The following is a 27756-nucleotide window of genomic DNA, read 5'->3' as shown; positions in this document are numbered from 1 at the left end:
GTGAATGCTGAAGACCTGAAGAGATTTATGGCAAATTTTTCAGCATAAATTCAGATTCACTGAACCTGAGGCTTGGCAGGTAAAAGACCTGTGAGTTCATGGTACTTATAATCTCTGTTTTGTACAAATAGTTTTACATGTGTTTTGAATACTCTCTTTTAGATTATTCTACTTCCAGCAATCACTTTGCTACTTGAAGACCACACACACTCCTGAAAAACTCTGGTTGCTTTTGGAGAATGAAGCCAAGAGCTTACAGCAACATTCTTCATGACACAAGTAACAAAATATTACATGTTAGATAATACGGATAATAAAGAATGTAAGTTTAAATAGCAATATCTATGATTAAGGAAAACAACAGAACTCACAACTGCTAACCAAGAATTACACCTGATGTTTTTGCTTTAGTCATAGTGCTGAGGGCTTTAGCTCAATGGACTTGGACCTTTCAAGTCCAAGTATTCTGGTGGCCAACGGTGTACTCGATGAAACTGCCTAATTGACACGAGCAGAAAATCTGACCCAGTATCTGGAGGAACTTGGATTAGGTCCACGAGTTCAGCAGCGAACATTTCCATAGGCCCTATGCCATCTAGTGCACCGCCCAGCCTTTTTATTCCAGTTCCCTTTGGAGAAGAGTTAATGCCTGTTAGCAAATAAAATCTCATTGGTAAGATTAGCTCACGTGAACTGTCATCACTCCAGTGCAGAGCATTTATACCACGTGACTCACACTAACGTAGTAACACATAATGGCAGAAACATGGAAAACTCGGTTGACAGTTCTTGGGAAAAGAAGTCTCCTATTTTGCTTTGCCCTTATTGATTCGTTTGTTCGTGATATTTGCTTGTGATATTTGTTCGTGAGCTCACAAATCCCTCCAGAAAAGGATGAGTGAAAGTGTAGCAGCTAGTGTGCTTCCAAAGTACTTTCTATGCCTACAGATATATAGAATAAGCCACCAGATGACTTCCAAGACAGACAAACACCAGGCAACCACATTCAAGATAGAATAAATATCCTTATTTTTATTCCATATCTACTTCTGAGCTAGCACATTAAGCCTCGCTTGGAATCTGTATTTTAAGCAAAAGTCCACTAATGTAACGTTAGCTAGACCTCTCAGGATTTTGAGATATATTTCTTACAATTTTTCAGAAATATTCTGTGAGCATTTTGGGAGGGGAACTAATTGGCTTAGTAAACCGGAGGCAAGCCAGAAACGTCTGAAGCCAGTTACAAGCCTATCGTGATGATAAACAGCCCAGGGTCCAGATGTCCATATATGGCAAGACTTCCTATAAGACTGACAGTCCTGTATGTGCATTGCGTATGGTTCTTGGATCAGATTCACATTCCTCGGGTATGTTTCTCTGGGAGCTTTTGATTTCCGCTTTGAGGGCTGGCTCAGACCTCCAATTGCTCTTATAAGAAAATATCTGTGACTGAAAGTTGAAAATGTGCAAGATTCTTTCTTTAAGTACACAAACACTCCAAGTCTAGCCACTTTCCTGCAGTCTTGCCAGGTTTTCAGTATGTCTGATACCTGATCAAGTGACTTTTTGGAGAGAAGGGAAAAAAAAAAAAAAGAGGAAGGAAAAACACAAGCAGAGAATGCAGCATATCCACACCTGTACATTTTACAAGACTTCACCAAAGGAACTGTACCAACCAAAGCTGATGTAGGCACACACATATCGTATATAGCTGTGTAAATAAGTCTGCAAGGACAGTGTAGTGAATTCCTAATTTCAGCAGAAAAAATATACTATCTTAAAAGCATGTGCTGTATAAACACCTGCATGGAAGTCAAAATTAGTGCATTTTAACCATTTTATGCATCAGCTCCAAGATGTACTTCTCCCACTCATGACACGTTGTTAGCAGTAAGGATTAGCTCAAGACAAATTCCATTCGTAAAGAACGACCTTTGCTTCCGGGTTACCTCCTCCCCCGTGCGCACATGTCCGTGGATACACATGGTATTTGGTGAGTCATATTTAACAGCACAGGAACCAAAATGACAAACCTGATGAGCTCTGATTCTTGTTCAATTTCATTGGTTGGAGCAACTTTTAATTCAGTGAGTTAATTAATTCCCAATTTACAGTGGTGGAAGACCAGAATTAGTTCTGAAGGCCAAACGTCTATTTAAGTCTTTTTTCTCAGGGCTGCAAGCGGACAGGGATTGCTGTACTGGGCCCACAGTGTGAAGAGTTAGGACAGATTTATCTTTTAATTTTGGATTTCCTGGCTTTCTGGTGGTTTGTTACTTTTAAACATACTTTTTCTGTCAGTGAGATTCTTAGGGTTTTGTTTAATAAAATTGTTTCTCTGAAAAAAACCTCTTACATGGAAAGTTATAAAACATGTCTAGAGCCTCTCTCTCTGATGTTCTCCTACCATATTTAGGCATTTAAAAAAGGCACTCTGTTTACCTGGTTACATTTGCATTTTGGTATGCATGTCATACATAGTTTGGTACACACATTATTTACTCAACATTGAGGCCATCAGAATCTTTCAAGTAAATACAGATTTTGGGAGGCCCCATCAGTTTGGGAACATATATTATTTACCTTAACTGTTCCTCTGGTATTTGTTTTTTCAGATCCAATCTAATTTCTTTTAATGGAGATTTTCAAGTAGAAGAAATGACATCAAAGTGTCTTTACCAGCCAAAGAACAGTGCTTGCTGAATCTAAATACAGCTTTACAGTATAATATACCCTGAGGTTTTAAATGAAAGTATTTCCTTTTCCCTCAAGAACCCTGTGTACACATATTGCTGCATCATAGTGTGAAAGTATGCATGTGGATGGAGGAGTAGAAAGAAGGGGATTCTGACAGTGGCAGAAAGACTACGTGCAAAAGATTGTATCTGTTAAACATACCCCTCAAATTTCAATTTGCCTAATAAGATGCATTAAGCCTGTCTCTCTCATTAAACGCTGACATACTCCACAGGTCAAAAGCCAAAATGCAGGCATTCCTTGTGTTAAAGCAGAGGTCAAACAACATGACATCACTGAATATTCAAATGACACATGGGGAGGTGGGAGGAAGAACCATCCTTCGGGTTAAAAAAAGAAAACCACAACAGTTATCTGTAATGATTTAATACAAACCACAAAGCTTAGGTTTGGGGTTTGGTCAAATACAAACCACAATGCTTAGGTTTTGGCAGAACAGGGTGACATGCCAAGCTCTTCTTGTTGTAATCTTAGGCTGGATAATCAGCAAGATCAGGAAGCAGGGATGTGCTAAGAATGTGTTGCTCAGAAATGACAGCTGCACACAGGCAGTGGGAAAATAATAGCCATTTCTTCCATGCTTCAGACTCAGTTCTTTGTGCCAAATATTTCAGAGTAAATAGGCACTCTCTCTATTCATAGAGAGCATCTATTAGGAAAGGAACACATTACAAATATTCGGTATGATTCAGTAGTACACAGAGTCAATTTATATCCTGTAGTGTAATTATACCTTTTTTGGTAGTGACAAAATGCTCAGAATATTCATTGCTCAAAATCTGGTACTCCAAGGTGAAAGCCCTGCATGTAGGCAGGAAGGCCAGCCAGCAATCCTCCAAAGATATCAGCAGGCATCAATCCACCTTTGGAAGTTACCAGCATCTTGTACTTTCTAGCCAGGGGAGGGAAGAGGGGGGAGTGAAGAGAAAAAGGCAAAAAAAGGAAGAAAGAAAGAAAGAAAAATAAAGAATTCCCATGGTCCTTCCTAGCAACCATCCCCACCACCTCCCTCACCCCCTTCCCTCGCTGCAACCGGCTGCCTGTCACAGCACTAACGGCGTGTGCTAAATCGCACCCACCATCGGCCCGAATTTGTTTAGAAAAATAATTCAATATCGAGGAACAGGCTCCCCTCTAAGGGAGGGAAGGGGGGAGCAAAGAGCCGCCGGCAGCGGTGAGTCATATGCAAAAAAAAAAAAGATGATTAAAAAAATAAATAAAAAAGCGCCGGGGCGGGGGGGGGGATGCCGGGGCGAGCGGGGAGCAGCGCCGTGCCTGCGCGCCAGGCCGCGCAGACGGCAGGAATGCGGGAGGCAGGGGTCAGGGCCGCTGGGGGCGGCGCGGCGCGGGGCGGGGCGGCGCGGCGCGGCGCGCAGGAATGCGCGGAATGTCGCTGTTTGTCCGCGGCCCCATTGAGCCCATTGGCGAGCCCGCGCCGCCGCCGCGTATAAAGCGGCGCCCGCCCCGGCGCTCCGCAGTCAGCCGCACCGCCACTCTCCCGCCGCGCCGCACCGGGAGCAGCAGCAGCAGCAGCAGCAGCAGCAGCAGCGACAGCGACAGCGACAGCGTCAGCAGCAGCGCCGACCCCCGCCCGCCCCGCCGACGGACACCGCGCAGCGCCGCCGAGGAGAAGCGCCCGGCCGGCACCTCGCCTCGTCTCACCTCGGCTCAGCCCTCCGCCGCCGTCCGCCCGCAGCCCTCCGCCGCCGCGGCATGGCCCCCGCCAGCTTCGCCGTCGCCCTCCTCCTCGCCCTCCTCAGCCCGGTAAGTGCCCGCCCGGCCCCGGCCCGCCGGGCACGGCCCCGGCCCCGGCCCCGGCCCCGGCCCCGGCCCGCCGGGCACGGCGGCGCCGCTGACGCCGGCCCTCTCTGTCCCCCTCGCCGCCGCAGGAGGCGCGGAGCCAGGAGTGCGGAGGGCAGTGCCAGTGCGGCCCCGGGCCCGGCCCCGTCTGCCCCGCCGGCGTCTCCCTGGTGCCCGACGGCTGCGGCTGCTGCCGCGTCTGCGCCAAGCAGCTGGGCGAGCTCTGCACCGAGCGCGACCCCTGCGACCATCACAAGGGGCTCTTCTGCGACTTCGGCTCCCCCGCCAATCGCCGCATCGGCGTCTGCACCGGTGAGTGGGGGCCCGGGGGCGCGGGGGCCGCGGGAGCGGGGTGCCCGAGGGGCCGCTCCGCGCCGCACTGCCCCCCAGCGCTGCCACCTCACGCTGCCCTCCTGCCCTCGCAGCTCGCGACGGCGCCCCGTGCGTCTTCGGCGGCATGGTGTACCGGAGCGGCGAGTCCTTCCAGAGCAGCTGCAAGTACCAGTGCACCTGCCTCGATGGGGCGGTGGGCTGCGTGCCCCTCTGCAGCATGGACGTCCGCCTGCCCAGCCCCGACTGCCCCCACCCGCGGAGGGTGAAGCTCCCCGGCAAGTGCTGCGAGGAGTGGGTGTGTGATGAGGCCAAGGAGCAGACCGCCGTGGGACCCGCACTCGCTGGTGAGTGGGGATCCTTCCACACATGGCAGGTGGGACAGGCACCCTGCAGGGAAGACGATGGTAGTCAGGCTGGCTGACACGGGGAGGGAGGGGTGCAGCAGGAGCATGGTAGTGAGTGGGGGCATCCCAAAGGTAACTGTTGCTGCCTGAATTTCTCCAGAAAGGGAAGAGGGCCTTTAGCAGGGTAGGAGTGCAGATGGTGATCTCATCCTGTGTGTCCTCTGCAGCTTACAGGCTGGAAGACACGTACGGCCCAGACCCAACGATGATGCGTGCCAACTGCCTAGTGCAGACCACTGAGTGGAGTGCTTGCTCCAAGACCTGCGGCATGGGCATCTCAACCAGGGTCACCAATGATAATGCCTTCTGCCGGCTGGAGAAACAGAGTAGACTTTGCATGGTCAGACCTTGTGAAGCGGACCTGGAGGAGAACATCAAGGTAAACAGTCTCATCTTTAAAGAATGGTCTGCTAGGGCAAAGACCCAGTGTCTTACCAAGAAAATGTACGCTTCTGACAGGGAGTCAGTTTCAAGTGACTTACCTTGAAAAGTAGTTGCCCCAGCAGTGAATATTTAACTATTAAATGCCCTTAATTATCTCACACTGTGTTACAGCACTGTGTAGAACAATTGTGCTTGAGAGGAGAACTTAAAAAGGATTAGTGTGTCTGCCTGCTCTTAGCATGAAAACTTAGTGCAATGTCAAAGTCTGTCTTCTAAACACATTGTATTCACTTCCATCCTAACAGAAAGGCAAAAAGTGCATTCGCACCCCCAAAATCTCCAAGCCCATCAAGTTTGAGCTGTCTGGCTGCACCAGCGTGAAGACCTACAGAGCTAAGTTCTGTGGTGTCTGCACTGACGGGCGCTGCTGCACACCCCACAGAACAGCCACCCTCCCCGTGGAGTTCAAGTGCCCTGATGGGGAGATCATGAAAAGGAGAATGATGTTCATCAAGACCTGCGCATGCCACTACAACTGCCCTGGAGACAATGACATCTTTGAGTCTCTGTACTACAGGAAGATGTATGGAGACATGGCATAAAGCCAGAAGTAGACGCTAACTAGATTCTCAACTTGAACTGATTTGCATCTCATTTTGTAAACACGATTCAATAGCACAAGGTATTTAAATCTGTTTTTAAGTTCAACAAACTGCTCCATGTGACTTAAGACAATTTGTCTGCTGACCCCAAACGGTGGTCAGGAGGAGAAGGTAAAATGGACAGTGGGACCACAGCAAGACACAACTTCTGAACATGCTGTTCATGAGGTGGTGTGAAGGGGTTAAGGGAAACATGCAGGAAAACCAGATCCAAACAGATGTTCCCTTAATGTGGTGCCGCATGTTTCACCTAGTAGTGCAATTGAGGAGACTCTTAGCATGTTTGCTGACATGGGTTTGGTGACAGCAAGAGCTGGAGTGCAAACCCTCAAGCAGCAACGTGCTATGCCGAAGGTGTCCTGTTAGTCAGGACAGTAATGTTTCCGCTTTGACGCTCTGATTCCTATGGCTTGGTCAACAAGAATCAGAATCATGTCTATTAGACTGGACAGCTTGTGGCAGTTAATTTACCTGTAACAAGCTACTTTTTATTAATATTGTAAATACTGTGTGTATATATATTTGTACAGTTATCTAAATTAATTTAAAGTTTTGTGCCTTTGTTTAATGCTTTGATATTTTAATGATAGCCTTTTTTTGGAACAAGATAGGTAGGATCTAAAGCTTCTTTGACAATGCATTCAAAGCAGGAAATGGATACTCTAGTGGAAATTGTTCAGATAGGGTGAAGTGGTGAATTGAAATGGAGATTTGTTAGCATTGAGGTGCCTGTATCCTTACCAAGCACTCATCTGTTTAGCAAAATACATTTACCTCAGCTTTAATGAAGAAGTGGCTTAGAGGAAAATAGCTCTCTTGTAGCTAATTGGTCTTTCCACTCAAGAGCATTTGTTTCTTTCTTTGACTATGGCTATTCATTGGACAGTTTATGTGTTGAGAAGTGTGACCAAAAGTTACATGTTTGCACCTTTTTAGTTGAAAATAAAGTATTTATATTTTTTATATAAATGACTTGGCATTTCCTTTATCTTTAATTCTCACTATTATCTGACATGCCTCTCAAAGGGGGTTGCTTTGCACTAGCTAAACTCAAGTATTACCTGTTTTCTTTGTCCAGAAGCACATACACTCAGATGTAAACTTCATGACTTAAGATCACCCATTACTTCTGTTTACAGCAAGCCAACTACAGTTTATTACTCTTCTGAATTTTGAATGGGGAGCAGGGCAAGCCTTGTTTTGTCAAGCCCAGTACTGCAGCATTATTAAGAAGTGCAGCAGGTTCCTTGCATGATTACATGTGGTGGCTTTAAACTGAGCCAGCTTGTCACCATACTATTTCATTCCCTGCTATAACGCTCCATGCAGTGTGCTTAACATCATTGAAGTGTTTCATTGGTTAAACTTGTTTTTAGGTAAGTCAAGGAAAATGGCTTTTAAAGTATCAAAAGTATCAAAGAATTGAAGTGTTTCCTGACTTTAGAGTCAAATCCAGAAGCCCAAACTTGGGTAAAATTCTCACTAAAGAGCTAATGAGTTTTATCATGGAATAATTAGGTTGGAAGGGGCCTCTTGAAGTCTTCTGGTTTAACCTCCACTCAGAGCAGGGCCAGCTTAGGCCTGGTTTTACTTGAATGAAGACCTTAGGATGGTATGATAGAGCACTGAATTCAGATGCCAAATACCTATATTGTTTTCCTGCTTGTTGACGGGGGGAAAATCATTGTACCTTTCTGTCTCAGTTTTATGTAAAATGTCCATTGATTCAAACTCTTGCAGAGCCGCTTGTGTGGCCCACAAATGAAAGACGCTGTAAGAGCTACACATTTTGATAATGGTCCAAACATTCTTCTCAAATATAAGAAACAGTATAAGGACAGTTATGAGTTACTTTCTCCCATCCTCTAGAGTTAAAGGGGAAACTTCAGTCCTGTGCTAGGTCCTGCATTAATAACAGACTTTCTTTGCCCCTCCATTAAGACTAGGGAGTTCTTTGAATTTAAAGTTAACTTTAGCACTTAAAGTGTAAGTTCTTTTTTTCAGGAAAAAACACATAATCTCCAACAAGAATCTTTTTCAGGCAAACAGGCTTGATCCAGAATTTCCTGGTGGTAAAAGAGTGTTAGCTTACAAAAATGTCCATCCTTGCTGAGCACCTTCCAATCCTGTTGATTTCAGCTAGCATTAGCAGCAGATCAGTATAACTCCAGCTTTGACTTATGACAGATAACAGAGCCCTAAACTAATGGGAAGTCAGTAGTCTTTCCAGTGGCCTCACCAGACTGTGGACAGGGCCATCGAAGCATTTCCCCTTCCTCTCAAAAATATGAAGAATTCTCCTGGCATGAGGAAGTGGCTTTCTGTATCCCATATGAAATAGTTTTGGGTAGCCTCTGGCTCTAACACTCCCTAAGACTCTCCAGGTTTCTCTCTCTCTCTCTCTCTCTCTCTCTCTCTCTCTCTCTCTCTCTCTCTCTTTTTTTTTTTTTTTCAGGTTATGAATATGATGCAGACATTCAGTTCACTCTGGAAACACTTCAAACATTTCTACAACCACAAGGACTGGTTGTCCGACGGCTCCACCCCCAAATAATAAGAGAACTGTCATTTCTAGTTCCAGCAAGGACAGGACATACATGGACCTCATTCATAGCCACCACACAAGAGGTCTCACAGTCAGAAGAACAGAAGGATGCACAATATAGTTGGTAGGTTGAGGGATGGCCTGAGGGATGGGGTGTTTATAATGCTATCCAAGCCTATTGATTAAAAATGCTGCACTGTTTTCTTTTAAATTTATCCAAATTGGTATCAGGCATTGTAATGAATGGCCATTTCTTGTAACATCAACAACCTCTTGAGTCTCCTGAGCTGCTCACAAGATTTGCACAGCTTTTGCTCCCAGTGCCCTCTGGTGTGGGCTATATCTCATACATCCAAGGTGAGCGTCACTACAGTGCCCGCTGGCTGTGCCTAGTGTATGAGGCCACAGAGCTGCAGAGAAGCAGCAGGGCTGCAGTTCACGGAGGGCCATCTGTGATTAAGGATGTCCCCAAAACAGCGTAGGGCCACAGCCTCCTCCTCTGTTAGATAATGCAATGATGCAGCTGCTTTGCCTGCCATGAGACAAATTTTCGCACTGTTTTACAGACTGGAAAAGAAGACACTTAAGCAGCTTGCTATCAGCTTATGTTAATGGTAGTTTGCTCTTACCACTGTGAATTAAAATAAGGAAGTACACTGCATATGTAAATCTGTTTGGCAAGTTGTTGCTCTACCCTGAGCATGTCACGGATCATAAATCTCAGATATCACTGCAACATAATGATTTGCAGCCCTCTTTTCCAAGAACATGTGCAGTTTTCTGGCAGAAGCATGCATTTTACACCACTTCACAGGACATCAGACCTCTGAAGGTTTTACCTCTGAAGGTAAAGAAATGTAAATACTTTTTGTAAGGTTAAATAGAAATGTAAGTATGCATCATACTGTCTGTAAGACTTTCTTTCAAAGGCATTCTGGGAGAAAGCATACCTTATGTGGCATATGTGGCATCTTAAATGATGGGTAAAATGTGGGTCTTTCAGCCATAAAGATGTTTCCTGATATCATTCTTCACACCTAAGATGGAGATAGATGGCAGAATAAAAACTTACTTCCAAAGACTCAAATCACTTTCAGGGGAGAGGACATAGGCTCACATTGCTTCCAAAATGCCTTGTTTTGGAAGTTTGCTTTTGGAAGTTTGAGTTTGTATCCCCAGAAAATTCTGTCACATGGGTTTGCTACTATACTTTTAAAATACTTTATTCATATATGAAAGTATATTCATTCAAATTTCTATCTATCTCCTTAAAATGGATTTACAACAGTGCTAGTAATAAAGTAGGCAAAGCACCTTGATTTTATATAGACACTCAGTTAGTAAATGATACTCGGTTAATCATTAAACAGGAATTCTAGGTGGCTGGAGACCACAGCATCAAATAATTTGTGAAATAACTCTAAGCTGCCGTATTTCAGAATTTTGTACCATAATACATTTGCATGGATTTGCAGCTTAGCTTTCTAACACAATACAGATGTGAACAACAGACATGGATTACGGCCCTTTCATGTGAAACAGGCTCTACTCTCCAGATGGAAATTTGTCAGATTTCTCTGAGCTAAGAAACATCCAAAAGAGACTAGTTAAGAAACTCTTCAAGAATGAGCCACTTTTAATGATCCATAACCACACAGGAACAAATAAGTCTTTGAACAGTATCCAGTTATTTGTCTCACAAAGATAGGGACTCAGCTGAGGGAACTGACTCTTGGACACATCACTAGAAATAGCACACACTAACTAGATCATTTGTATTTTTTCATGTAGCATAGCTTTTTCAGACATTGCACTTGAAAAGAGCACTCCTTACTGCTACACTGTTAAAAGGACATTAAAAGTATGAAGGAACAGTAATATTCTTACCTAAACATACAATAATTCAATCATTCTGACTTACCACCAAAAACCTAAGTTCTTTAAAACAGTGCTTAAATGCGGCTGTAACTGATGTTACACTATGCCTACATATGGAAGTAGTTAGCAAGGAGAAGTTGGGATGAAATACCAGTGTAAGGCTTTGCCCAAAAAACCAAGAAGATCTGAGAGAGGAAGTAGTTCAGTTAACTTATTTTTCCTCTCATTTTCCACTTTTTTTCCTCCCTGCAGTTCCTTTGATTCATGCCCATAAATGGACATACCCAAAACCACCACATTCTCACAGTGTTTTTCAGCCTCACTGGAACCAGGAAATACCAGGAATTTCTTCAAAGAACCTGTTCCCAAACTGTACTAAAGCCTTCAACACATTTAAAATTTGAACAGAGTTTCGAAACATGACTGAGGTCCCCTCTCTGCAGGATGACTGAGTGTTGCTCTCACATCAAAGACCAACCATTACTGCTGGCCCCGGCCATTTCAGCTGCTCTCCCCAGTCCAAGCCCATGCCCCCAAAGCAGCAAATTTGGAGAGATTCTGAAAGGTCCCCCAGGAAACATATTTTGACTGTTTATTATGACAGCATCCCTCAACTCCTACCCATTATTGAGACGGTGCAAAATGCAGGAGTATTTATGCTTGCTTAATGTTAAGTAAATCCAGTCCTAATGGTAGTAGCCATGGTGTTTATGCTGTTAGGGACAAAGCATTTTACAGCCCTGCTGATAGGACCAAGACATTCCTAACGCATCCTGTGGTGTAAACACAGTCCAGTGGGACTCCAGTCACTCCTTGGCCAAATTACCTGGGTCACTGGAAGAAATGCACCATCCAAAAGACTTATGTTGTATGAAATACATCCTATTAAAAACAGGGATTTTACAACTTTCAGCAGCTACTAAATTAGTTTTCCTGCTCCTGGTCTAAATGCTGAGGATCTGCTTTTTAGTAGACTTCAGTCAGCCTAGATATTTGATTCAGGTGCAGTTGCGCAGATTTAGACCAACTGTGATCCAAAGTCCTGAGACAAGTTAGGGGAGCCACAGAGGGCCATGCACCTAGGAGGGCTGCCAGGAGGCCACAGGTTGGCACCCATGGCATTCATCAGGCAATTGGACAAGCACAGATGAGGTGAACTATGTAAGAAAACGTTCTGTAAATAGCTAAAATTATAACTTACTAGGGAAGCGATAGGCCAGTGTAGCTGTAAATGAATGTGGTGGACCAGAATTCAAAATAAATCTGAAATACTGATACACTGCTTAAGCTTTAGACAACATAATATCTAGGAAGGTATTAGATATATTCTTAATATACTGTGGTATGCTATGGTGCTATTTACAGTTTGTTTCTTAAATTACACATTAAAAAAAGTCTTTATTCTCAACCAAAGACAACATTCAGCGAGAGATCTGACCATGGGCTTTGTGATTTGCCACAACATCATGCTCTGGAGGAATATACCTTGCCCTGACCTCACGCTTTGGTTACACCACATGTGCAGTGCCCTTTGCTGATCCAAGATTCGGCATTGCCCAGCTGATGGCTGCACCAGCCTCTCTGCTATCGGGCAGTGCCAGCACTGGGGAGAGCCCAGAGAGGAGCGGTGAAAATGAGAGAGGACACATCACCTACATAGATGACCATCCCTCTGGGGTTCAGTTTTGCAGCCAACAACAGCAAGACAAAGAGATAATACTGTGAAAAGAGATAATAATACTGTGCAAAATCTACACATTCTTATCTGTGAATCAACAGCAAAGAGTGAATCAACAGCAAAGAGAGAAATACATCTTTGATGAAAAGCAGCAGGAAAAATCATGACAGTAACCAACAAGCACTGCAGCCTATAAAGCCAGGGAGTAACACTACATGGATCTTGCCATGAAATACATATTTTCATGAATTTCCATGTTCTGCCACACTAAGGAAAAATTAGTGTTAGAGTCCATTGATCTCTGTGGAAAAGAATATTTGTTCTGACTTAATTATCAAGAACACCATATATGCAAGAGAGCTAATATGCAGAGCAATGGAAATATGCAAAAAGTCACATTTGACCCTTTCCACTTACACATATTCTTCAAATTCTAGGCTTGTTCTGAGGTCAAAAAGTCTGAGATCATTAATGTGATCAAGCTTCTGAGATCTTATGTGATAGGAGTTAGAGGAGCATGCCAGCTTACCTTATCTTGGGAACTGCCATGAGTGACTCTTGCTGGGTTTTCCCATCAGCTCTGCAGCTGTAATGGCCCAGCTGGGGACATCTGCCCAGCTGAGATTTTTCATCTACATGTTATTCTATCATTTTTGAAAAAGCAACATGGAATTGAAATGTTTCTTTCCTTCCGTTGCCCCTTCCAGCCACAGTTCCATACTCTGCTGGATAGTAGCCCATTTGACAGTACTGCATAGATCAGAGCGTGCTGCAGCCAGCAATCCTGAATGGGAATCTTGTTGCAAACCTCCCAGCACTGCTAATATTGATGAGAAGCCCCCGGGGGTCAGCACTGCAATGGAAGGCAACTTTTGTATTGTTTGCTGTGTGTTAGATGCTCAGCACTGTTGCTCATGAGCAGTAATAAGTGCCGCTGGAGAAAGGCTACAGGCATTCTATTAGCTACCCAACAAAATGCTGTTAGAGGGGAATTGGCAAGGTGACCCTCCCTGAGTCAGGGCTGCAGGACCGGATCCTTAAATCTTGTTGACACAGGATAATTCTAGTGTGATGATGTCCAGTAAGGTCTAACCCTTTTCCTTCCCACCTTTGCAGCTTTTCCGATCATGTGGTTATCCTCATGAGGATGCAGTTATAATATAAATGTGCCACCTTATATAATATTCCACTCTCCAAATTTGAGTATGCTGATCTTCCGCTTGGGAAAACTGTGTTTGCATTCAACTGGGATTTTTAGTCCTGGCTTTTCTGACCTCTGTAAGTGTATACTGAACATTGCAAAGCTTTGGAGTACAGCCAGCCTTTAGGCTGCAATGATTCTTGAGTGAAAAACTCACTTTCTGTATGAAGAATAAATAGACTTCCTATAAGCAGAAATCAAGTGACATCCTTCAATCCTTAAGAGTACTTTTTAATTTCACACAGTCAAAAACTGAATTAGAGACTGTTTATGCAATGTTTTCTTTGGCTTTTGCATGGTGTTTTCCACAGACCTTATCACAAAATAGTTCAGTTGTTAGTAACTGCATGCAGAGAGATATGATGGCCCTCTCAACAAAAATCAGGGCCAAGAGAGCAACCATAACACTTTCTGATAAAATCTCCTTGTGCAGTATGCCAAAGGCTGATTGTGAGAGGTAACAGGTACTTCTAATAATAGTGTATAATAATATGGCTATTATTATTCAAATAATAATAGCTATTATTAATCAACCGATAATTAATTATCAAATATTTTTATCAAATAATTATATTAAATTAATCATGATCAATTAATAATTCTGTGCTAGATCACTCCAAATAATTAATTTCATTAAACCAGTCCTTAAATTTGTACTCTGTATATCCACACTGGGACACTCTGTGGGCTAGCAGGATTCCACAGAAACAACCCAGCGTTTAAGAAGAAAATTAAGAATTGTCCCCTGGAGCCTGTATTTCAGCTGGCTGCTTCTCCCAAATAGGGAGGAGGACAAAGTCAGCCTGCTTTTTTTTCTTTTTTTTAACTTAATGAGTGCGTGTAGACAAATATTGCTCTTTGCTGAGGCCGTGAAGTTCTGCGTATCATTTCTGTTGCGTGGTGCTGCTGGTGTGGGAGGTACGAGCACACTCTAGCGTTGAAGCTCTCTAGCGCTTGAGGTGGAGGCAGCAGCGGCGGCAGCGGAGCAGGCGGGCCGGGCCTCTCCATGGCGACAGGTCAGGCTGTTTTGTCAAGCAGTGCGTCTGGAATATCGGGAACATCGCTTATTTTCTCACGTGAGCTACCCTGATGCGTCGGAGGGCCATGCTTTGCGTGGACGTATGTTCATATACTCTTGCACATCATTATCATCGATATTAAAGATGCAGAAAATAAACTGAAGAACTCAGGCATGTAGGTAAGCATCCTCTGGAACCAGCTGCAAGTCACAGAATAAGATCACACTAAGCCCTTTTCTCTCCTGCTCTGGCAGCAGGCAGCACGGCAGGAGCCCTGCTCAGACCCTCCCAGGCGTCCTCTGACTTCCCCTGCAACAGCGCCTGTGCTGGATGAAGAGTTCACAATAATTGTCACCAGCAGGTACCTAGAAGAATCATCTGAAAGAGAAGCGAGGTTTATTTATTACTGACAATAATGAAGGTTTTAAATGCCTTATTTTTTATCCTGCGTACCTCTTAAACTAATTAACCCTCTGAGGTCCAAGTTTTAGCATAAACAGGGCTTGCTCTTGCTCCTTAGGTAGTACAAGTTCACACATAGGCATTGTGGGTCTGCTGGCATCCCAATAAAGTTACCTTCTGTAATTGCACTTCTTCTTCCTGTTGACTAATTATGTCCCAATAAGCTTTTGTGCGAATTGTTGAAAGGAAAACTTACTTTCTTCTTGACCCCTTCAACATGCATAGACAATGAGTCGTGTCCATTTTGTGTAGGTTTGGTCTGGTGAATGGGATTCTGAGTCCAACGCTCTGGGTCTAACCCAAACCTACTATAAAGAAGTTCTGAGCCAGCTCCTTACTTCAGAGCCATTTCCGCAAAATGGATTTGAATATACAAACAGGCAAGAGGGCTGCTGTGCGTCATTCTCCAGATCCTCTCTACCACAGCTAGCCCCTTAGCTACAGAGTAGAGCAGAGCCTGGAGCACAGCTATGTATGTTAATGAGAATCAAAGCAGCAGTAGGCAAATGATGAATGTTTATGTTAGTCTCAGAGGGTACCATATAATTCCTTCATAAACACACACTCATGAAGATTTTTAACAATTTTTTTGACTAACACCTTTAAATAGTAGTAGTAATAGACTGGTTGTTCTTTGTAATCACACAGAGCCAGAGAATCAACATGAGATTTGCTTTCATTACCCTGTCCCTTAGCAGCACTCCTTCCCTTGGCCTTCTCCATGAGAAAAGAGTTTTTTTGGAGACATGATTTCTCACATCACCTTTCCAAGCCAAACAACTTTTAACAAGTGTTGTTCACAGAATTTCAGATCTTTACGACCAGTGTCTTAACTAACCTAGCTGGAAATGCTCAGTAAGTCTCAGAGAAGCTCAAAACTGGCACAGGACCCACTGTTTCAGGCATGGGTCAGTCAGTCAAAAATTACTCCTTTTCCTTGTGTCAGACCCGTTCTTGGGAAGGTCTGTAGACAGCCCAGTTTTGTGCTTGCCATTATAATGATGACACACCAACTTCTTCAATTTCTCAGTCTCTGTCAAGAGTTACATCCGATAAATACCTGTGCTCAAGTAGCGCTCTCAAGGTGCTGGTTTGAGAATCCAGATCAGGCAAACATTTCCTCATGTGGTTTGCTATATGGAGAAATCTCTGTACCCTCTTTTTTCATATTAAAGGAATTATATTCTGGTTGTGGCTTAACCAAGCAGGTCTAAGAACATTTTCGTGTTCTCTTTTCTCCCTAGTATTGTATTCCCCTAGCAAATATTTTATATTACGATTAAGCCTTAGCCCAGCAGCTCTAGCTTTTTTCAGGATGGCTCTGAAATTTTTATCATTCTCACATGCCAAAAAACCCATCATCTGTATAAAATGTCTCCTCTTATGCCATCAGAAGCCAGTTACATCTTAGATGTCCGAGAAAACAATCTTCCAAAAAAAGAGCTAAAACCAATATAATCTCTGTTTTTAAAGCTGAAGCTCCCCAAGATGTATCCTCTTACAAATACTGGAAAATCTTTCCTTTTTACATATTTATCCAAGTCTTTTGGGCTCAAACATAAGCAAAAGCTTCTGATTACTTGCTTTTTCTTTTTTTAAGAAAAAGGTATGTGATAGTTCTCAATGTTTAGTTCTGTTACCTCCAATTCCCAAAGCAATGGCTCTCTTTTGATACTCCTTTAGTAATGGCACAGTTGTAGTCTTTGTGCTTTAGTTAGCACTCTGTTCACTTTCCTTGTCTCCTGAAAGGTGACCTCCAAATTTTCCCTTGCCCTCCAATGAGCACACTTTCTTGCTAACCCCCCAACAACACGTTTTTTTCCTCAGCATAAATATCTCTGTGTCTTTTCTCTCATACATATATGCCATTAATATCTTCTTTCAAGGTGAAAGAAAAAAAATCTTTACCGTAAGTTTTGAGTTTTGCTCTTACGGATTCTATTTCCCTGTGGTTTTATTGTTAATGCTAATATCAGTGGTTTTGGCCTTATGAACACCTCTAAAAAGGGAATATTTTAATCAGCCAAGCCTTACTCAGCTACCCTTCCATTTTCTTATCCTCCACTTGATGTATAAATCCAAAATCTACACAGGTTTAGACTCCAGCTGTCTAGTTAGTCTAACTCCTACTCACAAGACCGATTCCCTACAGCTTAAGATCCAGCATTCATTCGAGACCTGTGGCAATGTATTGCCTATGTTCCTGCCATCTAAAACCTACTGTCATCATCTGCTGAGACCTTAATCTGAGTCAAACTGGACTGTGACAAATTTACTCAGGTAGGTCAGCAACAACTCCTGAACTCCCAGTGTAAAAGCCCTGACTCCTTCTGTGCTATAGGGCTATTGAGCAGTGTGAGTAAAGGCTTATCGGTTTCTTTATGAGAGTTGTTCAGTTTAAGATATCTCAGGCGTTGGGATATCACAGCTGGGACCGGCCTTCAAGTGGTGGCGGAGCTTAGAAAGGAGCTCAGGTTTTGTGACGGTCAGAGATGGAGTTTGGCCCCACATGGTGGGACACCTGCAACAGTATCATATGGCAAGTACCTGCCTGCAGCTGATTAGAGGAACTGTGACTGGGCATCCAGAATGATGCCAAAAAGTCATGACACAGAAGTTTGTCCTCCTTGGATTTACTGACCAAGCTTGCACTGAGTGGTACCCACTTCATTGCCACTTCACCTAGAGCATGTAAGTGGCATCACCACCTTGAGCTCTGAGACAGAAGCACTCCCTGGGCACTCCTGCAACCAGCTCCTAGGGTTGGAACTAGGGCAGCCTGATTCTGGGGAAACCTGAGAGTGCCGTCAGGGAGTGTCCAGCCCAGAAAGCAGTTAGAAATAGAATAGAATAGAAATAGAATAGAATAGAATAGAAAGCAGAAACAGGCCATGCAAGCCACCAAGTGAGATTTTTGGTGGCTGTCTGCGCTGCCCGTGGGGAGGTAAGATGTCTGGGTAGCTGTTCATTTTGCAAAGAAAGGGCAGAGAGGTGGCTCTGCCCATGTGCTGTCCTGCAGCACCAGGATACGGCTCCTCTGAGTTACCTCCCCCCTGTGCTGACAGTCCTGCTGCACCCTTCCAATTAGCGATATAAGGCAAAGGGGGCTTGTGGGAGAAGAGCTGATTTTCATCAGAGGACACTGGCTCTTCCCTGGGAGGCACCCATACTGCACCCAGGGGTGACAGGGGCAGTACTGATGAAGAGCCAGTGTATTTCTTCAGGATTGAAGCAATGTTTCTTTCTTCTGTAACGAGATGCTACTCCTTACCATAACTGTAAGTGATTGGGGGCAATGGATATCACTGTGTAAACCCCTCATGACTGTAACGTGCAGGCAGTACTTAATGTGACCAGGGATGTTGCAGAAGGGGATTTCTGATAGACTCCCAAGGCCGGTGCCTTCCCCAAGGCAGCTGGAAAATCAGAAATGAGAGCGTAGGTGTTTGTAGGCACAGAATGCGGCTGCTGCCACACAGCATTTGATGCTGCCTCATTCCCTTCCTTCCTCCCACTCTTCCTCCCCAGGCTACCCTCTGCCCAAGGGCTTCTCCTCCAGCCTCTCTGTGCTTATGGCAGCACCATGGCCTGGTACCTGCAGCAAGGCAGCACAGCAGCTGCAACAAGTGGCTTGACTGCTCCAGATATAAGCACCTTTGTCCTAAGGACAGATAGCTCTTCGTTAGTGCAGAATCAGTAGTTTTTACAAGCTCTTATGAAGTGCTGGAGTATCTTGACATGTTTTTCTGCTGGCTAGCTGGGTGGTTTGCTGAAATGTGTACAGCTCTGTGATTTTTGTGGACTCTGGTGGTAAGCTCCACATGCCTTATTCTTTTAGGTCTTTGCACTAGCAATACTGCAGATTCATCATGTCTTTGATGCCAAAAGCATCCATCTTCCATAAACTTCATTTTGGCCTGGATGACTTGCTTTGTTTTGCAAATTATCATTACTTTGCAAAGGATTCATTCTAGATGTCCCAGGAATCTCTGCATTTTCTGTGTTCAAAGAGCTACGTGCGTTGAATACAACTTTCATCAGTCAGGTGTTGAATCTATATGGCTGTCACCAACTGTTTCCCCACAGCTACAGTTATCTCAGCTCTCAGGTGACAAGGCTCTGGAGTCATTTGAACAGAAATGCTTAACAGAAATTTGGAACCAGTTAGTGGGTATGTCTATGAATTGCTGCCTTCCTCCTGAAGGTGTTTTTTGATCTTCCCAAGTTCATGTGCCTTGCCTCGTACACTTACCAAGGAGTGCCCTATCCAGCAAAAACTCCTCTCTCCTCTCTGTGAATAGCATATCAGTCCAAATTCTGTCCTCTGAAACTTGAGATCTGCAGCCAGATTTGCTGACATGATCAAAATATGGTCTTTATTACCCCAAACATTAGGTGAGTTTCCTCTGCAGCCACAAGTGTTCCATGTCATAACACCACCCCATCTCTCCAGATTGAATGAAACTATTTGGGCTAAACTCCAGGATGACATCCATTTCTGTAAAATATGCCAAGAACAACTATTCCTCACAGTGATTAAATGGTTGATAGAGAGCCATACTGCATCTTGTCCTGTTCAAGTCAGCAGTATGATTAAGCAACACATTTTCATGTGATTTGAGTTCTTTTGGGCAAGGAAAGAAAATCTGAAGTATAATTGATTCCATTGTTATGACTGATACACAGGATACACAGTAACATGCATGAAGAAAAAAAAAAAACCCTTCTTCAGTCTGTCTAGCATAACCATGTGCTGCCAAAGTTTTATGGACTCTTTGGACCTCAGTAATTCAGTCTCCCAGTGCTCTCATCTCTAAAAACTGTAGTAGGAGTGTTAACTAATTACAAGAATGTGAAGTATTTCATAAAAACATCAAGAAAGCCTATTCTTTTCTACGTGGCTTGCCTGGATTTCTACTGTCTTGAGACCATGTTCCTTTAGACCATGTACACTGAGCAAAGCAGATCTTTGGCCAGTTAGATCAGCTCAAACCAGAAGAGGGCCAGATAACACCAAATGCAGCTGCAGTCAGTATTTGTTCAAAGTCAAATGCATCTGTAAGTGATAATTAAACCACCCTTTTCTAAACTATTTTAAAGAGTGGACCCGAGTGTACGTAATTCCTTTCTTCAGCGCAAAGAAGATCGTTACAGTTTTCAGCTTGTTACAGCACAGAGTATAAATGTTACAGAGAGTATGATCAAAATTTAGTGATGCACTGTACCAACCTATGCAGCCACGCAGGTATAAGATTTAAAAGCAAATTCGTCACCCTCAAGCAACACACTTTCTACAACCAGGAAATCCAAAGCTTCAATACAGATGTAAGATAGCAAAAGTAAGGCCTCCAGCACAGAGAGATAGGAAGAGAACAGGTGTGGAAAATTTCTCTTTCAAGCCCCAGACATAGGCTGGTGCTGAAGTATTGTTTTACTGTGATACTGAGAAACTGGAGTCTTATACCATTCAGACCGACTTCCAGGCAGTCATGAGTGTGTTATGGACATGACAAAATGGTGCTTCCACTGTCTTCTGATGAGCTTTGGGGTGACTCAGAGTTTTCCATCGTACTGTATTAGTTGTATTCAAACAGAGAAACTAAAAATAAAAAGAATGAAACCTGCCATAAAGGGCAACACAAATTTAACACATGTTGTGGCTGTGGAGGAATATGATAATTTGCAATGGCATCCTTTAAAATCTGTTGCCAGGCTTCCATAATTATTGCAAGTTTGTCCACAGTCTCCATAGCAGCCTTTCCTGAGGTTCTGGGCTGCTGTGGTGACTCACAGCGGTTCAGTGAGGGACTGACTCTTTTCCAAGGGAGTCTGAGTCACAGGATGCCAAACCTGGACTGGTTTCCTGTAATATAGAGATTCCCAAACTATGGTAGACGTACCACTCATGGTACACAAGCTACCTCACAGTGGTACTCCAACATTTCCCAGACAGCTGGACGTTGCCACAGGGTCTATGAATGTAAGCAGGAGGTGTTGCTGCTGCTGCCATTGGCAATGCTGGCACCCAAACAAAAATATTTGGGAACTTCTGCTTTAATGAGTGGCTGGGCTCACACTAGTTATGCCCTGGAATGCTTCCGCAGGGTAAAAATGATAAAAGAGCTTAGTATAGCCCTTGCCGTGAGCCACAGGATGGTGTCCTAACCTCATTAGTGGAGTGCCAGTGTGGGCACAGAGTATTACAGCAGTTCCCCTGTTATCGTGTCATATGAATGCTTTCCTTTGCAGTGCTGTGACCCCGAAGCATTGACTTGACTGTGGTACTTTGGGTCTGGACAAGATGCCTCCTCAAAAACAGGCTTGAGTTTTGCTGCAGGTCTTGGAAGAAGAGCAGTCAGAAATCAGATCCTGCTCTCCCAGCTGAGTGTCCTAAACCACAGAGCTACAGATTTAGGCTTTCTCTTATATTTCTTTTTGTCTTCCGGCCCCACAAATCTAATTTTCCTGGAAACGTGGGTGCCCTCCCATGCAGCTGGGAGGTAGTGCCTCCCAACTTGCCAAGCCTAGCTTATAACTTTGCATTTAAAGGGATAATTTTGCACTTCAAATCTCCTCAGACTAGAGCAAGCCAGAAACCCAGGCCACCCACTCACTGGATGAGACAGGGCAGCCTCTAGCAGGTGCTATCACCAAATGACAGTTTTCAGGACTGTTATGTATTGGGATGGACACAGTGGTTGTAGCATATAATAGATATGTTGAGAACACAATTGCTAGAGAAGGCCTTTTTCAAATATAGGGGTTTACATATGGCTTCATTTTCTTTTTAAAACATGATGGAACCTGATTTGGAGCAAACCCTTGAATTCAGATCTCTGACCACGTAGGCAAGTGCCCTAACTCTATAGTACATTCTCGGGGGAGTCTCTCTTGTTGAAATTATTCCTTTGCATGTGAAACAATACACTTAAACCAGACTAACGGCACTGATGCTAAACAATTTCAAAACAGAGACACTTTCTGGTTCTCCCACATTACAGAGAGGCAAGTTTTCATTTTTTAAGCTTTAAAAAGCTGTTTGTGGCAGTGTGGGATGAAGGGAATAATACAAGTTTCATTTAGCAGCTGAACAAGCCAAAGAGAAATCTATTACACTTCGAGTTTGTTGGCAAAAATTTCATATAGGCCTGTCCTGAAACAACCTCTTCTGAAGAAAGACAACTGACTGATTTTAAAAACTCACATTTCTGAATATTGCATTGACTTCTTTAATAAAGATAATTCATCTTGTCATGATATAGTTATTCCTGCCACACTGTAACTTACAGATCTATAAAAGGTTCAAGGGAGCTCCTAGATCAAAATTACATCAAGAACACTAGAAGGAGCATGGCTGCAACCAGTTGCTGTTCAAGGAGGCATAAATTTAGCATCTGTTAGCAAAAATACATTTACGTTCAGAAAGTCAGAGCTAGTTAATTTGGCAAATTATACATACATAAGGAAAACATTTTTTTGATTCTTTCTGATTACATATATCACCTGAAGAAACTGAGTGGAAAAGCCACATTATAAGGTATTACTTTCACACAACCTATCCCCCCAGATAGATAAACTATTGGAGCATTTTTAAGATTGCAAAATTACATCCTCAAACAGAGTGAAGTGCTAGAATGTGACCCTCATTTGGCAGTAATTAGGTAATCACTCTGGTATTGTCCTTAATGACATTATCACAGATTACTCTTTTACAATATGCCTGATTCTTTGCACAAATAAACAGTGCTCAGTTACTGAGTAGCTTACTCTGCATATTGTTAACTCCTGGCTGTTAAACATGTTTCTGAGCTCACAGCTATTGAACATTATGCAGAACTCCTCCGCAGATAGAAGAAATGTTTTCACTGGGGTGCGAAGGCCAGATTGCCAGGTGAGATTTAGGCAACAAAACCTCCTTGGTGATCTGTGTCTGAAGGCCTGGCTTGGGGAGCTCCTCATTCAGTAGCAGCACCAACTTAACCAGCTCCTGCTATTCCACCCTCCCTCCCTCTGCTCACTGTTCCCATTGCGCACTCCTCTGTTATGCTGAGGCTATGCAATGAACCCAGGCAAAGAACAGATACTAGCCAAAAATACATATTAGGGGTTTTTTCCTTTTTTTTTTTTCTCTCTCTGGGTTATTTCTCACCTGGCACTGTTCCTGGATCAGGTGTGCTGCATGGGTACAAAGACATCTGCACCAGCATGGCTGCAGCGGTAGCAGAGATGGGAACGGCCAGAGTGCTTCAAAACCTATTTACAACAGACATGCAGCTCTCATTGTTATCTCCATTTTATCAGACAGGAGCATTGAGAAACTAAGGTTTAAAGACCAGAGTTCAGGGCCCTGCCTTCTATTTTAAGTCCTTATTTGAGTCCTATTTGAGGTCCTATAGTCAGTCACTAGGCAACAGGGAGCTGGGCAGATGTTAGACTGCCTGAGCACAGACATACTAGTATAATTTGTTTTGCGTCCCATAGTGGTCAAAAGACTAGGTCCACTCTGGAACAAACTTTTACCTCTACAGAGGCTCCCAGCACAAATTCCCTCAGCTTTCCTTTCCTTAGACTAAACAAACACAGGGTTTCTTTTGTCTTTACTCACAGGTTGTGTTTTCCTAAATCTCTGATCACTCCTTTGCCTGCTGTGTTCTTAGTCCCTGCCAACTCAGAGTACCCAAAGGGTTTGTTTGTATCCTTCAAGCATCAGCAGTGATGCACAAGTCATCCCAAAATATTTTTCCATGACTACTTTTCTGATTTTTTAGTATCTCTACAATTCAAAGTTTTAAATGGCACGATGGCAATAGTTTTCTGACCAAGCACTTGCCTGCCTTAAGCTATCCAGGGAAATGTCTCCATTGGTTTTTGCACCAAGATTGGTCTCTAGACCACAGCTGATGCTTATCTAGACAGCTCAGCACCTGTCTATATAGGTGTGGCACTAATTGCCACCTACAGCATCTCCTAGTGCCTTACCTGAGAATGCCTGGTGACACACTAGACACATCCAGACCGATGGCCTGTGGACTGCCTCTCCACTGTCTTTTTTGCCTATAAGAGGCCAGACTATACAACAGATGATGTTAACAAGCTGACGGTCCTGTCATGACACAGTGCTGCTACAACACCTTCCAGTTTCACCTACTAAGAATATTCAATAGAGCTCAGATACAGTACCAGCTGAAATAAAAAAATATTTTGTATCCAGGTAGACAAAGCTGTAGGTTTGCTACAGAATTATCAGTTTGATGGTGGCTCTAGCATGTTCCTTGGGGTCTCTCAGGCTTCAAAAACACAGCCCAGTATTACCCATCCTGGGCTAAGATCAATCACTGGATACCATTACTAGCACCAGCAAGCATACACCTGACTCTTCTGGTCCTCCTATTTCCATCTGGCCTTCATACCTGCAACTGGGACAGACTTCTCTCCTAGAAACTTTAGGTAGCATGCTAGGAAACTAGCGTTCCTAAGATGCACTAGATGAAATGGTAATCCTACCTTTGAGTGAGATATGCCTTATTGTCACCCAGTTACTTTAAAATCTTAGTTCACACAAGTCAGGTTATGGGGAAAACGCCTACACGCATTTATTCACAACAATAAGAAATAGACAACACAATTACAAATGTTTCTAAAAAGCAGAGGTGAAAAGATAAAAGAGGCAAGACTATATACACCAAGATTAAGTGAGAATAGATCTCTTCCTTGTCAAGTTGACTTGTCATTTTCTGGCAAGGCTTCTGGAACACACCCTCTGGAACACTACCTGTCTTGATGACCATGTTAGCCAATCTCCCTTCTGAGATCTTCTATAGGTCAAACCAGCAGTCATTTGCTCCCTAAAACTTATCTGTTCCATCTTTACACAAAAGCTAGGCTACCTATGCCTTTTGATTGAAATCAGCATTGCTTCCCTTCTCTGATGAAGATCTGCTGAACACAAATAACAAATGTAACAACATTTTGTAAAATTCTCCTACTTTACTGAATCATTGGTATATTAGTGCAAATCTCTTGCATTAGATTTTTATTCTATATCAACCTGAAAAATCAAAAAAAACCTTGATAAATGAGATGTACGTATGCAACTCCTCACAAGCTCTCAGGTGAAATCAGGCATGATGGTCAGGAACCATTTTAATTTGAAAGGGTTTGAGATGACCAATTTCCTACTACTTTGCCCTAACCATGCTTTAACAGTAGTATTACTCCCACTGTTACATATGTTCCTGTTTCCCTCTCCCAAGCTCCATCTTTTATCAGAAGGTCAGATAATGTAGTTATTTCTCCACAGTCAGGCTTAGCAAACGTTACCTTTACTGATCACTCTTATTTGTGACAAAAGGAAGCTGCTAGAATAATTCACCACATCTACTTTGGGGAGCAATTCATCATGGTTTCTGACCATCTTTCCTCCTAGTTTCCTCTCCCATTAGTGAATCTAACTTCACCATTCCAGTTAGAGGAAAAGGTTATAACCAATTTACAGAAGGATTAAAACAAACCCAAAAAACAACAAAAAAGTGAAATAGTGTGTCATATATCAGCACTGGTACTTAACTAGCCAGTAGAACTTGGTACAGAAAGTGTCATGAACAGCATACATCTCCTGATGTTTTTATTAGTCAAAGCCAATGGCACAAAGCAGTTACACTGAATAATGCTGTCACAGTCATGTCAAAATGTGAGGTTGCTATAACACATTTAAATTTCACACAGTGAAACTACTTTAGGAAAAAAAAGATCATGCTTGTAACAGAAGATCAAGAAAAATACATTTGGTTAAAAAGAGAAAATGGTCCCAGGATCTCAGCTCACTCAAATCGACATTAACAGAAAAACTTCCATTGACATCAGCGGGCTTTGAATCCAACCAACATTGCCTGACTAAGCTCTAAGATAGATATACTGGCTTAGTGCTCAGACACAGGCTCTTCATTCTGCTAAAATACTTGTGAATGATGTATTTTCTTTTTTTAAATGAGCAAAATAGAAATGTATAATTGCTTATGCCAAACTCTATACATAACAGAGCCAATCTTGGCTCATCAGCTTTAGAGAGAGTGGGTGAATTGCAAAGGTGATAATATGTGTACTGGAAAAGAAGGGAGTTCCTATACACCTGAGTGCCTCTAGCAGCTGTTTGTGTGGCCTGACAGCTTCCCAGAAAGCTCATTACATGCTTTTTCTGGATTTGCATCTGGCAGTGTCTGCATACCTGTAGAAAGGTAACTTACGTAAGCTGGAATTTGGATGATATAGCACTAAAGGAACAGCTAAAAACACAGCTAGGATCATTTGCTGCCAATGGACAACTGAATGGCCTCTGGGTATTTACTGTAGTGATGAGGAGTAAAACCTTTGCCACTACAGAAGGTCATCCTATCATTCTAACTAAGGCAACAATCTTAATGCAAAAATATCTTTTCTTGACAAAAATGGGATATCAAAACCACAAATGACAAAATCATGAACCAAGCCTAAAAAGATATCTTTCCTTCAAGAAGGCAAAATCTCTTAATCAAATCTAAGTTTAATTTGAAGATAACTATTTCTCAGAGCTCAGAGATTTTCCTGAATTAATTTCTAATTATTTTCCTGGTGATTTGATGCATCATATTCCTACTCATTCTGATGATGCACATATAGGCAAAATGTCCATCAACTTCTCATTCAGTGCTGCAGCCACTAGAGGACAGCAAAATCCTAGTACTTCCTAGTTAACAGAACAGCCTGTTCAGCTAGAAGTCTATCCCATGCTGGGGAAGGTTCATGAATCAATCTTATTGCTAACCTCAATATATCGCTGCATTATTTTAAGATACCCAAAGCTTAGAATGTAATTCCTGTTTCACCCAGATACACCAGTCACTGACACTGTAATTATTTCCTAGAACTGTAAGATATTTGCCAATTACCTCTATTTTTAAAGTAGAATATTGATCATAATACATGATTTATAAACTTCTCCCTCTTCAGTGCATGTAAAAGATATTCCCCTCAGTGTCTCAAACTATCATGTTCAAATGCTGGTAGCATTTAATAATGGACATGGTTCTACCACATTCAAGTGGGAATGACAGGAGCTGTCATCCTGTATTGTACATAGTCCATCAGGAGTCCCTGAGATGCAAATGAGATACCCACTCTTCTCCCTACTGGCATTTTGGTCAAGAGTTCTCAATAAATGTTCCAGCTTATTTTAAAAAAAGTTTGTATTAATTAAAACAGTCTATTTATAGATCAGTTTTGAAATAGACAACATCATTCTATAGGAAAAATCAGACTGTTTCAGAAGTTGGTAAATATGTTTTTAACTGTAAAATCTCAGATACTGGCCGTTTTCTGTCTTGATAGAAGCTGAGTCCAGTAAGTAATTCTATATCTCTGACCCGGGCTGTATGGAACTTCATTCTCTCTTCAACCCACATGGACTCAGACTTGCCATCCTTTTGAGACAGAAAAAGAAAAGTGGTTTGGTTTTTTTTTTTTTTTAATTTTTACAATTTTTTTCTTTTTTTTCCTGTGACACACATTTAATCAATCAGCAAAAGGTATTTTAATGTTTTATAAAGACAGAAAGACAAAAGACAAAGACAGAAAACTGTAACTGGTGGCAAACTTTTA

General features: G+C 42.9%; 2 protein-coding genes across 3 annotated transcripts in view; one reads left to right on the top strand and one right to left on the bottom strand.

The window, feature by feature from the left end:
- Positions 1–4180: 4180 nt before the first annotated feature.
- Positions 4181–7309, top strand: CCN2 (cellular communication network factor 2). Its single transcript, XM_064508986.1, has 5 exons — positions 4181–4521; positions 4647–4869; positions 4983–5234; positions 5462–5673; positions 5984–7309. Exons 1-5 carry the CDS (start codon positions 4471–4473, stop codon positions 6278–6280), a joined length of 1035 nt encoding a protein of 344 aa, XP_064365056.1. The 5' UTR covers positions 4181–4470; the 3' UTR covers positions 6281–7309.
- Positions 7310–25730: 18421 nt separating this feature from the next.
- Positions 25731–27756, bottom strand: part of ENPP1 (ectonucleotide pyrophosphatase/phosphodiesterase 1) — a 71103-nt gene continuing 69077 nt past the window's right edge. For both annotated transcript variants that reach the window (XM_026120296.2, XM_026120286.2), the window contains exon 25: positions 25731–27578. In XM_026120296.2, coding sequence (XP_025976081.1) covers positions 27411–27578 — 168 coding nt within the window. In that variant the 3' untranslated portion in view covers positions 25731–27410. The remainder of the gene's footprint in view (positions 27579–27756) is intronic.

This window comes from Dromaius novaehollandiae, chromosome 3 (genome assembly GCF_036370855.1).
Source record: "Dromaius novaehollandiae isolate bDroNov1 chromosome 3, bDroNov1.hap1, whole genome shotgun sequence".
NCBI classification, from domain to species: Eukaryota; Metazoa; Chordata; class Aves; order Casuariiformes; family Dromaiidae; genus Dromaius; species Dromaius novaehollandiae.
The sequence above is the reverse complement of the archived record's forward strand: the minus strand, read 5'-3'. Positions and strand labels throughout refer to the sequence as shown.

Coding starts and splice junctions, on each gene's coding strand:
- CCN2 (XM_064508986.1), top strand. CDS start 4,471: ATGGCCCCCGCCAGCTTCGCCGTCGCCCTCCTCCTCGCCCTCCTCAGC. Junction 5,235..5,461: donor CGTGGGACCCGCACTCGCTG/GTGAGTGGGGAT, acceptor TGTCCTCTGCAG/CTTACAGGCTGGAAGACACG. Junction 5,674..5,983: donor ACCTGGAGGAGAACATCAAG/GTAAACAGTCTC, acceptor CCATCCTAACAG/AAAGGCAAAAAGTGCATTCG.